The 13,376-nt window shown below is 34.5% G+C and overlaps 1 protein-coding gene across 3 annotated transcripts in view; it reads right to left on the bottom strand.

The window, feature by feature from the left end:
• Nucleotides 1-230: 230 nt before the first annotated feature.
• Nucleotides 231-13,376, bottom strand: part of LOC115448112 (calcium/calmodulin-dependent 3',5'-cyclic nucleotide phosphodiesterase 1) — a 302,717-nt gene continuing 289,571 nt past the window's right edge. For all 3 annotated transcript variants that reach the window (XM_037441797.1, XM_037441799.1, XM_037441798.1), the window contains 4 exons: nucleotides 2,736-2,961; nucleotides 2,123-2,399; nucleotides 1,713-1,805; nucleotides 231-1,420 (listed from right to left, as the gene is read on the bottom strand). In XM_037441797.1, the coding sequence (XP_037297694.1) occupies nucleotides 1,353-1,420; nucleotides 1,713-1,805; nucleotides 2,123-2,399; nucleotides 2,736-2,961 (664 nt within the window). In that variant the 3' untranslated portion in view covers nucleotides 231-1,352. The remainder of the gene's footprint in view (nucleotides 1,421-1,712; nucleotides 1,806-2,122; nucleotides 2,400-2,735; nucleotides 2,962-13,376) is intronic.

The following is a 13,376-nucleotide window of genomic DNA, read 5'->3' as shown; positions in this document are numbered from 1 at the left end:
CCCATGATGAGATGAGGGCATACAAAGCATTATAATTATATTTTTAAATCCTATAGGTAGAGAGCGCATGAGTTTCTGTCACGGTAGAAACAAGAATTTGTAATAAAATTCAAATTATCGAAGCCATGCCTATATTCTCTCTTCATCTTAATTATAGGTCCTTGATACTAATTAATATAATAAAGTATTAAGAAGAGACATCAAATGAAATGGACTTGATAATTATATTCTTTTACATTTTTGCCTCAACCATAAAACCTCTTGTTAGGATTAGCGAAATATCTATATTGTGTACGTTCAATATCAAATTCGCTGCATCACTGTCTCAAGCGATATTAGACACCATCAGGTATAAGTCGAAGGACGGTACAAATTCTTCAGACTGTTCCAGAAGATTCTTTATTCATATCTACACTTATCTAGATTATTCTAGATATACCTTTCGTTCTTCTGTTCGTCTTATTCTGTTCAGTCTAATAGATAAAGATATATATTCAGAAAAACCGCACTTTATCTTGAGCACGACTTATGCTTTACAAATATGTGAATTTCAACTGTATTAACATTATTATGATCAAAATAGCAATCTTACATTACGAAGTTTTACTAACTACACAAGTAATGTACCATCTATCATTATCTATTACTAAAATTTGAGATGGCATTTATTATTTAGAAAATAATTTCATATCAATAAATAACATTTGGTCAGGAATATCAAGATTATCCAATTTAATCGGAAACATTAAAATTAATAAGCGTATTTTGTCATATGGGTTAAGATTACACTAAGTAAGCTACATATTTGTATATTTGTATTACTAAGTACATTAAACGTTTGACCAACGAAGAGAAGTGCATGTTTTAGATTATATTATTAGTTTGCTCCATAACCAGCATTGATAATGTCTAGATACATAGATAGCTCTTACGTCTATTTTAATGAGTTCAGTACAATTTTACATACTTAATATACTGTAGGAATAAGCATAACAATACTTTAATTAATGATTGAGATCCAACTCTAGTTGTATCTTTACAATATGCAATGGATATCTTCAAAGGCAATCAATAAAAGCTTAGACTAGAGGACTTAGCGAATTAATTATACTATCGGCATTGTCCGCTGCGCGGCGTCGCCATCTTGTTTTGGCTCACTATGTTGTCTTCCGCATAGAGAAACTTTATACATTGCTTTCGCATTGTGCTATTAATTTTTATTTGTGCGTCACACACATAGCAACGTTTATAAAGCAAACACTTAACACACAGTCCGTTTAGTTTTTCTTCAACAGTGAATTGAACATGTTGCAACAACTTGTTTTAACGCTATTTACAAATGTGGCTAAATATTATTCTTCCGTAACAGGTTGAGGGTCGGCACTCTCTTCCTCGTCTTGCTTTGCTCGTGCCTCAGCGTCTGAAATTAATGTTATTTTGTAGTTTCAACTATTATTTGTACATGCTTATTTTTATATTTTAGAGAGTATTTGATTTCAATATTCAAAACATTGAGATTTGAGAGACACTTGGAGAGTATTTAAAAGAAGGCAAAATAGACTGTGATACAGCATTTTATGTCGTCTTAAAAGCTAAATTTATTGTACTTTCAAATAATTAATTTAAAAAACGCAATGATTAGATGGAAGCAGTATCAACTTTAGATATATCTGTTTTTAAATAATGTTAATATTACGTTTATTCATTTTTACCTTTTGCCGCCTGCTCTTTCCAGATCTTCTTGTTGTCGCTGAGGCACGCGATCCAGGGCTTCCTGATTTTGAATTTGTTGCTAGGCTCTGACCCTGAAAATGAATTCAGTAAATAATACAATACCTGATAATGCTTAATTTTTCTTAACGGGTTTAACAAGACTGCATTGGGAGATACTTAGTAATAGATGTTTGTTATTTTATTTAATTATAGGTGTAATATTGGCATTGAATGTTGAAAGGCGTTTTTTTTTAATTATGTATGTAATATGTATCAATGCTATTTAATTGTTAAATACAAAAATGTAAAAATATTACAAAAAAGTTTAGTGTATCGTGCGAAAGATGCTAGTATGACAGTAGAAAAATAAGTATTAACAAGAACCTTCATTGTGAAGTGTGAAAATTACCTGCATTCTCTTCATTAATCGGCTCACTGCCCGCAGTGCTAGTAGAGTTCTTGGCACTCGAGTGAAGAGGTCCCAATATGCACTCAAGCATATCTGCACACACTCCCATGCTGGGCTCCACAATGAACTCAATAAACCCAATCTGGGACTCCGCTACTAGAGTATTGTTCCTGTCGCATAATGGACTGAATGGGAGTCCTAGGTCTCGCTCCTTGTCTCCCTGCAGGAAGAACTCGTCCAGGAGACTCATAGTCCATCGGTGGTGAAGATCCCATCTCTGTAATGTTAGTACACGGATTTTAGTTACTTAATGTTCAGGACGTAAACCTAGGTATTGGGTTTTTGTAAAACATTAATTATTTTGTAATTAATAATTTAATTTGAAGTGGCAATAATTGTTCTTAATAATCTACCGTTCTGCATCTTTTTTGTCCTTCTTTTCTTCAAGACCTATTAAGTTCTAACAATGCTCGGTATCTACATAAGTTTCCTTACATCATAGATCACTCCTTGATATAACATTTTGAAATATTGGATCATCCCTTAAAATATAAGTATTGAGGTGAAGACATTATAACCAGTCCTAATATATCTATATTAATATAAAAATCACCTTAGCAGGATGCGAAATGTCACAGCAGTGCAGCACTAGTGACGTCGCCTTGGACTTATCGATGGTCGGCTCCGCGAGCGACAGCAGCGAGCGCATATTCTTCAGCTGCTGGAAGTGGAAAGACATGTCGGTCGCCAACACCATGTCGATGACCAGGGTGCGGAACTCGCGGAATTCATCGCGGGATAAGTTCTGAAGTATGTTGCATTCCTCGTCGCGCATCAGTCTGGAATGTATTTTTTTAAATTAAATTTTATTATGGAAATTATGCTGAAAGTAAGATAGCCTGTAAATATGAGGGGAAGATGGGGTGTAATGGTGAAAAAAACATAGTGTGAGAAACTATATACTTAAGTATTCTATACGAATCTTGAAGGTATAATAAGTCTTCTAACTCACACTACGCAATTTTAGTGGAATAAGGCCTAAACTCTCTCAGTAGTAGACAATGCCTGTTTTCAGAAATCGGTGTATAATTTATATTGGAGTATGTATATTGGAATGCTATTTAAGTTTTTAACCCATTTGGATTCCAAGACAACTGCTTAAAATAGTCTTTTGATAGGAACGCAAACGATGAGAATAAACTACAAAGATTATGTGAAATTAGATGGTGACAGGCTGTTAGACTGTCTATATACTATAATTGATTGCATACAAAGGCCGCATATATTAAAACGAAAAATGTTAATTTAGAAAGGTAATAACAATCTTCGTTCAGTATCTATAGAATATTGGTAAGTTCAACGTAGCGTGAAGAAGGCGCGTCGGTACAACAATAGCGAACGGCAATTTAGGTGGAGATTGTTTGGATTTTCATATTATTGTGTAGATGTATTGAAATTTAAATTAAATTTGTAATTATCAGTGGAGAAGGGTCCTATAACCCGATTTCTGCCGAAGTTTCTTTATGTGAAATCTATGTAAAATCATTTATGGGTATACCAAATCCAGTTAAAACTTACTCGTACATTGATATGAAACCTCACAATATCTATACTTATAATAAATCTGTAGAGAGGTCAATTCTGTACATGAAATATATTTCCAAAATAACTATCAGGGGGTGATTAGGGATCGATACTGATGCCAAAAATGCAATTAGTAAAATTTTTGTCTGTCTGTCTGTCTGTCTGTCTGTCTGTCTGTCTGTCTGTCTGTATAACCGTTATAGAAACAAAAACTACTCGACGGATTTTAACGAAACTTGGTACAATTATTTGTCATACTCCTGTGCTGGTTATAGTATACTTTTCATCACGCTACAATTAATAGGAGCAGAGCAGTGAAGGGAAATGTTGGGAAAACGGGAGAAGTTACTCCATTTTTTAAGCTTCCGTCGCGTGTGCAACCTTAATGGTTAAAGCTACATAGAAATCATGTATGACGGAAATGTTCTCCTTAAAATTATGTAAAAAATATCCCACGACAGCATATGTCTATCTTTTATGGTTGACTCACAATGACACGTGTAACTCCCGATAGCTTAGCAGTTCGAAGCTTTCTCATTATATTTGTTTAATAATCTTAGGAACTATCGGTCCAAACTGAAAAATTCTTTTGCGTTGGATAGCCCTTTATTTGTGGATTGCTATAGGCTTTATATCATCACGCTATACCCAATAGGAGCGGAGCAGCAATGGCTAATCTCTGGAACTACCGGTCTAAACTGAAAAATTCTTTTTGCGTTGGATAGCCCTTTGTTCGTGGAGTGCTCTAAGTTATATATCATCACGCTATGACCAATAGGAGCGGAGCAGTAATGGCTAATCTTAGGAACTACCAGTTTGAACTGAAAAATTCGTTTTGTGTTGGATAGCCCTTTATTTGTGGAGTGCTATAGGCTGTATATCAATACGCTATGACCAATAGGAGCGGAGCAGTAATGAAACATGTTACAAATACGGGGACAATTTATTATTTTTGAGAGCTTCCGTTGCGTGCGCTGCGTAAACGGTTAAAGTTATGCAACAATGATGTATGTCGGGATTATTCCTCTTAAAAAGTTCTAAAAAAATATATTATAAAACAAAGTCCCCCGCTGCATCCGTTTGCCTGAACGTCTTAAACTCAAAAACTACCCAACGTATTAAGATAAAATTTGGTATGGAGACAGTTTGAAACCCTGGGAAGAACATAGATTCCCGGGAAACTACTACTTTTATAATGGAAAACTTTAGCCTAAAAAACTTTATAACGCGGGCGGAGCCGCGAGCAAAAGCTTGTTTAAAATAAAATAAATTCAATTAACGCTGAGACATCTTCTAAGTAAGGAATAGATCTTGTGAAGCTACAGTTTTCCTCCTTTTTCTAAGCCATTAATCTTTTTGTCTATTTACCTCCATCATTTAGCGTCAACCCCATTTATATGTTGAATCCGCTGTGATTCACATAGCTTTTTTTTTGGATTTTATTTTGTTTTATGATTACTCATTATAACTATTTACTAACATAATATGTACATTGAATACATTATAGTTTTTACTAATCGCAAAATATAATCTGAGACCCCAACGCTCTGAGGTTCGGGGTTCGAATCCTGGGTTGGGTAAAGTGATATTGGGTTTTTCTTGTCAGTAACAGCTTGTCAACTAGAATTTGAGACTGATATGACGAAATAAACGCTCGCAATTACATTATGGGACAGAACACAATATATGGTAAAAAGTGGGTGCCCTGGTTGCACCTCTGCCTACCACTTCGAGGACAAAGGATGTGTTTTGTGTCAATAAGATTTCTTAGTCTACTAGAATTTCTATTACAATCAACTTAGAATTAAATAGCTGCACTATTTAATGATGATTAAAGATATATTTTTTTTAACATGACTATGTTTCTTAGCCTGACAAGTTTTAGCTTATACAAAAACACTGGAATTTTGGATGAGGGCTTTAGGCACTCGCAACCCTTGAAAATTAGGCGACCATGCTGAGGGTAACTCAATAACAGGTTACGAACCTCGGCTCAGGACGGCTACTGGGAGAGGTATGAGACTTCATCGATTAGGGACGAGCAGAGGCCCGTGCCCAGCAGTGGGACATTATATATAACAGGGCTGATATATTATATTATCATTTTATACCAGACAATCTATGCATTACCGTATTCGCTGGCACGCGGGCCGAAACTATTAGAAGGGTCAGAGACATGGCAAAATAAAGATATCATTTTAACCTATTACATATTACGGACTTGTTACAGTCTTTATAGAATCCTAGTACCCCAGCGCTTGAGAAAGAAATTACTTACGAAATAAGTACTTTGCCCAAGGGCGTCCCTCAGACATTCTGACGATATCTATCTGGATTGTTTGAGAAACATTTTGTTAATAAGCTTGTTACAATAACATTTTTTTTTGTAAAACATGCATAATAGCCTATTTGAAACGGATGGCCGTGGCGAATAGCCAAAGGTTCCAAACAAAGCACATATCTAAATTTTTGAAGTTTCGAGTGTATTAATTAACGCTTACATTAACGGCAAAGGAAAACATCGTGAGGAAACCTACATACCTAAGAACTATTCATAAGGAATTAGGTATGGGTCGTTTGCTAACTCGCAACGGGCCAGCGTGGAGGAATAAGAGCTAACCCCTCTTTGTAGTAGAGGAGGCCTGTGCCGCATAAACGCCAAAGGAAAACATCGTGAGAATACATAACTGAGAATAATTCATAACGAAGGGATGTCTGCTTAGTGGCACTGAGCCAGCGTGGCGAAATAAGGCCTATTCCCTTTGTAGTAGAGAAGACCGTGCTCAGCATTAGGACAGTATAAAATACATGGCTGATGGCAGTTGTTCGAGTTAAATATGCCTGTTCTTTTTCTACAATTGTCATGATCGAAATTAGCTAGGAAGATATCAATATCATATTTTAAATGATGAGCTATCAAAAGCTGTAGCAAATGGAAGTAAATATATCAATCAATAACATTGATGTTCAGGAATTTGCCAAAATGGAAATGTCTGCTCCAACCTATTTTAATACCATTACCATTTCAAATGAACTAAATCAGAGCGAGAGAGAAACTATCACCGATCCACACGCATGTGATATTCATTAGGTAGACGAATATTGAACTGCTATTGTTTTGGCTAAAGACATTAAACAGTATAGTTAGTTATAGACTGGATATCACCGCCAACTTTTTGCATCAAAAGTAATAAGCAATTGGTAATAAGTCTTTTTTTTTTAATTTACTGGTGGTAGATATCTCATATGCGAAAGTCCGCCAGGGTAGGTACCAATGTAATGTCTACTTCTGCCACGAAGCAACTAGAAACTAATATGCGTATTTAAAACGTGCAAGTTACGATATGGAAAAAATATGAAGTAAATATTATTAATAGTATGTAGTGACAAGATTAAATAGTGTTTTCCTATTTCATGGTAGATTGAGTAACCGTCGCATGAGCGGGAAATTTTGTACGACTATCTTCCCAATGTCCGTTCTATAATATAATCTTACAACTATTTCGTTTTGGCAAACGTAAAACTCTTTGGAGGCCAAATAAATGAACAACAATATTACGTATTGCAAGAAACCTCTTGATTTGAAATTGTTTAGTAAGATCTGGAAAAATATTATGATGGGAAGAGGAAATATTATTTATTAATTTTATTTTCTGTATAAACAACGTTACAGTAAGGGTGACTAATTAAAATTTGTCTGGTACCAAAATCAATTACTGGCTACATAAAGCCGTATGAAAATATTAAATCATGAATAAATGAATTAAATACTTTCGGCAAAATATTTCTTTCCAACTTGTCCTTAAGTTCAACGGATTATAATTTTAGCTCTGCATGTTGTACTGTTCCACTGCTGGGTACTGGCCTCCTCTTCTATTGAGAGGGATTAGGCCTTAGTCCATCACGCTGGCCTAATACAGATTGGTAGACTTCAATCACCTTCTATATTCCTAAAGAGTATTTATCAGGTATGCAGGTTTCCTCACGATGTTTTCCTTTACCATTCCTTAAGTCCAATTGATTGGGGCATAAGTCCAATGGATTAGCGCATATTTAAGTATCACATAAAAACCTTACAATGAACTATTAGCCGAGATTTATTTATTATATTCATCTTCAATCAGGGCTAAGGAGGAAGTGTATACAAACTATTGTAATACATTTTATCTTTATAGAATTACACATACAAGTGCTACATTACTGCGATTACCACTTACATATGTAAATATTTGTGTAATTGTCCTAATTGCATAAAATTGCCGCGATGTCAAACGCCAGATATCGTGAGGATTGTAAATCATTGCAATTGTTGTTATTGCCTCTACTCATACTATTAAAACAATTATGTTGTCGTCTTCAACGATTTTACAAGTTATTTCTTATGGTAGGACCTTTTCTATAAGCACGAAAAAGTAATTCCGGTACACCAGATAGAGGAGCTGCTTAATTATTGATAAGTGATTATTCTTCCTTAGGCGACACAATTTTGCCGGCCTGTTCGAAACTGGATAAATACAGGCCGATCCTGGAACGCGACATGCTTACGTGTACCATTATGGCAGGTTTTATACTATGTTTACGGTGGTCGCTATCCGGGCAGAGACAAAAATCCTAAACGCAAAAGACTTAAGTCTAATGGAATTATACAGACGAGTTGTAGGTGAAGCTACGACTTATGACAATATAGAACAGCTTTGATTATGCCTAAGCATTTCGCGAGAGGATGATTTATTTCTAGCCATTACATTATATGAAATTTTGGCAATACTTTTACACCTTATTTACTGTGAGGAATCGTTTATAACATAACTTTAGTGTAACTTCAGAAATTACGCAGAAAATACAGAAAATAATATAAACCTTATTACAAAATTTAACCACACCGCGGTGTCAAACGAAATTCATTTAGAAAAAGTAGCTAGACAAGCCTTTGGGATTTTAATTACTTGTATTTGTATAAACGTAATTGAAATTTTAATTAACGGTTTATAAATGTATATTTCTAATTAAAGATTTCTAAGTAAGCTTGGTAAAAGAAACCTCATTCGAGTCGCTATTTTGAGATGTAACGGCGGGTCGACAGGAGGGGTTAAGGGGGAACATGAAACGTGAAGGTTTTATTTAATGAATGCGCGTTGGTCTGTGCAATATTTTTTGATTATAATATTATATCTATATAAATAATATCAGCTCTGTATAATACGAGTATCCTGTCTCGTTGCTGGTCACGGGCCTCCTCTACTACTCAGAGGAATTAGGCATTACACGCTGTCCTAGTGCCGATTGGTAGACTTCACACACCCTCAAAATTCTTATAGAGAACTGCTCAGGTATGCAGGTTTCCTCACGATGTTTTCACCGGTAAAACAAGCGATAACTCACAAAGAATACATTATTCTTAAAAAAATACAAAGGAGTGCCTTTGGGTTTTTGAATTTTGTTTACAAATGTCTAGCTTTTGCCTGCCACTCCGTCGAACTGAAAGTTTTCGGAAATAACAGTTCCCGGGATATAAAATAACCTGAAGAAATCAGGAGTAATACAGCTTCTTATTAGTGATTTTGTTTTAAATTGGTATAATAGATCCTGAGATTAGCGCGTGCAAATAAATAATAATATCAGCTGTATAATAGAAGAGTACAGATGCGTTATAGCAGATGCAATGGAGAAGAAATTTTGACAATCTTAATTCTGACATTACTTTTAATAACTCAGAAGCGAGATTTTATTTAGTAGCCTTACAAAATTAATAATAGTAAAGCTGCTTTTAATTTAAAATGTGATAAATTAAAATCTAATGGAAGCGAGACTGATAAAGCTGAATAAAGCTTTTAGTTCCCCCTGTCTAGACAAGTTGTTGGAAATAAAACATTCACTTTCATATGCAATCAAAGTATAAAATCATATGGGAATTCTAAATGAAAGACGTTAATTTCGAAATGAAAGAAACCAAATGAATTTAAAATGAAATGTCTATAGGATACAAACATAATTATTAAAATCATCAATATCATGGAAGTCCAGTAAAGCCGTTAGCTATTTGTGTTGCTCAATAAAGATCTCTTTAATCTCAATGGACGGACGAAATTAATTACGTAATTTATACAGGCTTTATAAATATCAGAACTTCACGAAACCTTAGTAACTTTAAAATAGAAAGTTCTATGTAGTCTTTTATTTAACTTGAGCAGAAAAGCTATGGATTGGGAGGTTTTATAGTGTTCTATAAAACTCTTGATACACCGATACTAGTAATAGAAAATTTGTGTCAGAAATTGCAGTAATTTTATTTGTTAGCTACTAGATAAAGTTAAATGGAAATTGTTGATTGTGTATTATTTTGTATTATCTTAGGTACACGCTTGTTTAGAATTGTAATTGACTTATTTCGAAATAGAACGTATTTTTGATATTTCATTTGTTGTGATCTAAAGTATGATAATCAGCCTCTCTGTATCTGTATTCGGAATCATGACATCTGACACTCTTTTATTCTAAAAGTTCGGTGATCCGCCATCTTTTCTTTGGATGTGTGCTTCAGCCTCATGGCCGGTGGTACCCACTTAGCACGATTTGACTCGCTTACTCGTTGCGTAGTATCAAATCATTTTTCATTGCTTTGATAATTCGAATGCGTATAAATAAATATATATATCAAGCCCAGAATATTTTCAGAATAAGCTAAACAGAAATATTGATCCCAATTTGCGACAGCCTCTTCAAACATTTTATAACAAGCCGCCAATCACGTAAACCGTTCATACAGATTTCGAACGCTCTACAAGTGTAAAAGGGGCTATATTCGCGTCCCCCGGGAAATTATATCGTATTATAACAACTCCGCTATCCTCCTTAGGCGTTTTTATTCGCAAAATTCGGAATTTCCATCAGTTTTTGTTGCTTAACTTTTTCATGTCGATTTGTGCTTAGCTCCCTTCGGGTATTCTACACAATATTACCATTATTATGAATCGACATTTACAGTAATTAATGTTTATTAGGAATATTTTTCGGAGAATTGTGTGGAAATTTTTTAAAAGTTGCTCGGTTTCGTCTTTTTATTAATCTGGTTGAATTAAGCAGCTATTCTATGTCCAGGGTCATTTTGAAATTGCGTTAATAAATGAGACCATAAACTCGTCTTTACCTGGGCTAATATTGTGCTAAAAATCATCAAGGAATGACGAATATCACTTTTAATTTTGATAATTTTGTAGATTAGTGTATATTTGAGGTGTGCGTGAGAGTATTTATCACTAAAAATATGACCCAAAGTGTCATTACAGCGTGTAAAATTTAAGATACTTTTTATTGATATTTATTTTGGTCGAAACTTACACTCTCTTATTTTAAACCTACGATTTGAGTAAATAATTGTGAACTTTCTAAGCATATATGCATGTGGTTTCATTAAGTAACGTAACGACAAAATTACCCTGTAATACTAAAAAGTAATTCATTCAATTATTAATGCATCTATCAACATTTGACAAGAAATTTCTCCAACAACAGTTAATGACGTGTCCTCGCTTAAATCAGAAGTCAACCTTTTAAACTCATCTAGCGAAACAATTCACCTTCAAGATACAAGCAAGGACAACAAGTAATAGGATAACAGAAGAAAGAACACAAACTAGCATAACCTAAGAATAAAGCATTTGTCGTCAAACTTTTATACTGAGGTAATTATCTTTGTAGCTTTTCTCGACGAAACGTAATTATAATTGTTATTTTTTAACTTATTGTGAATGCTATGACAAAAATAATATAAATATAAATGCTTCGGTCATTAAGTCATAATAATAATAATGCGGCGATAGTTTAGTTGGGTGTGGAACAGACTGCCAAGACGAATGCCCGCAGGTTCCAATCCCTAGGGCACACACCTCTGACTTTTCTAAAATCATGTGTGTATTCTTTGTGAATTTATCTTTCGCTTTAACAGTGAAGGATAACAAATAAGTATAATAAGTGGGCAAGTATATAATACAGGTCTGATATTATCATTATTATATAATAATGTTTTAAATTCAAAATTTACTAATATCATGTAAGTTATGATGCATACTGTAGTTTACTGTAAGTAGAGAAACACATCTTTTGCCTTTATACTGCTATATGTGAAAATAATGTAATGTGTGTACTCTGTTGTAAACTCTCAAAATAAATAAATAAATAAGTCCACCTGTATACACCTATTCTATACGAAGTTTAAAGAAAGGAGGAGAAAACATACACCGTAATCCCCAAAGGATTAGTGACAGGTGGAACTGGACTAATTACTCGGCGGAGTCAATATGCGACATGCGGAGCCAATTTCCATGATACCTACTCATATTTTTTTTGAAATACTCAAGTTCGTTGCCACACCAATGCAGTGATATTATATGTTTATAATAATCTTTACTGGTGGTAGGATATATTTTATATTCGCCCGGATAGCGACTACCGTACACATGGTGTTAAAACCTGCCATAGTGGCCTACGTAATTGTGTCGCGCACTAGAATCAGTCTGTACATCCGGTTCCAACAGGCCGACATAATTGTGACGACTGCCGAGGGTTAATCATCTCTCGCTAGTTGATATTCTATTGGATCCTCTCCATTTACCATCAAGGGTTACTTTGTCGTGCACATATAAAAAAAACTGTGTGCTTAAAATATGGAAAAAAATCGACAAAACACTACGTTTGAATCTATTGAGATTAATTGAAGGCCTAATACGTGACTGACGCATTGATCTCTAAACTATTCTAATGTATATACATATGTATAATGCACCACAAATACGCCGAGGGAGTTTTAGTAACTTTAAATGAACATCAAAATGCAGTGTATTGTAGAGAAGCAATTTCTCTGATATAGCATCGAACGACACGGGCGGGTCCTGTTTGATTAAATGTAAATCGCGTTGCAATTGCCAGTTGCGGTTTGGATTGCGGCGGCCAGGTGATTTGGTTTTGTGGGACGCCTGTTTATATCCATCATAGCCAGGCTTTGCAGAAATGTTTTTATTTAATTTATTGTTATTAATTAAGGTAAGAGGCCTTATTCCGTCTATAGAGGCGAATCTGTCTTTTTGCAATTACGGGCATTCTATTTGGAGGACAGCTTCGATAGCCGTATATGTAGGAGAGTAAAAAATACCTATTTATCTATGCGGTTATCAAAGCTATCCTTCGATTAGAATGCCAGTAATTGCAAAAAGACGGATATGCCCCCGTAAATGGAATAGGGCCTTCTTACTTACGTTTCCACTGACGAAACATGTTAGTAAGGTAGGTTGCCTACCTATTTCCTGATCTTATATTTATGCCTCTTATTTAAATTCAGTTATAAAGAACTGGTAAGTTTTATAATTTCGGTGTTAAGTATTGGATAGTAACAGAAATCAAATAATTACTTTGCCTCTAGTTTTCATTCACACAACTATTACAAATAATTAATACAGAACAGACTGCTTGGTTCCTAATGAACAAATTTGTAATTTTCTTACAATATTTTAAACAAATCGCGGCAACCCTAGCAGTAAAGAAAACCGCTGACTGCATCGTGTTATTTATTTTTTTAATATCTGACAATATTGTTTTATGAAAAGCTATTCCAACGCAATCGGTGAACTTAACGAGAATTATTTATAGAAAATTGTTTTTACATTGTACTTCGCCA

Source organism: Manduca sexta, chromosome 23 (genome assembly GCF_014839805.1).
Source record: "Manduca sexta isolate Smith_Timp_Sample1 chromosome 23, JHU_Msex_v1.0, whole genome shotgun sequence".
Lineage (NCBI taxonomy): Eukaryota > Metazoa > Arthropoda > Insecta > Lepidoptera > Sphingidae > Manduca > Manduca sexta.
This window is presented reverse-complemented; position numbering and strand designations above follow the sequence as displayed.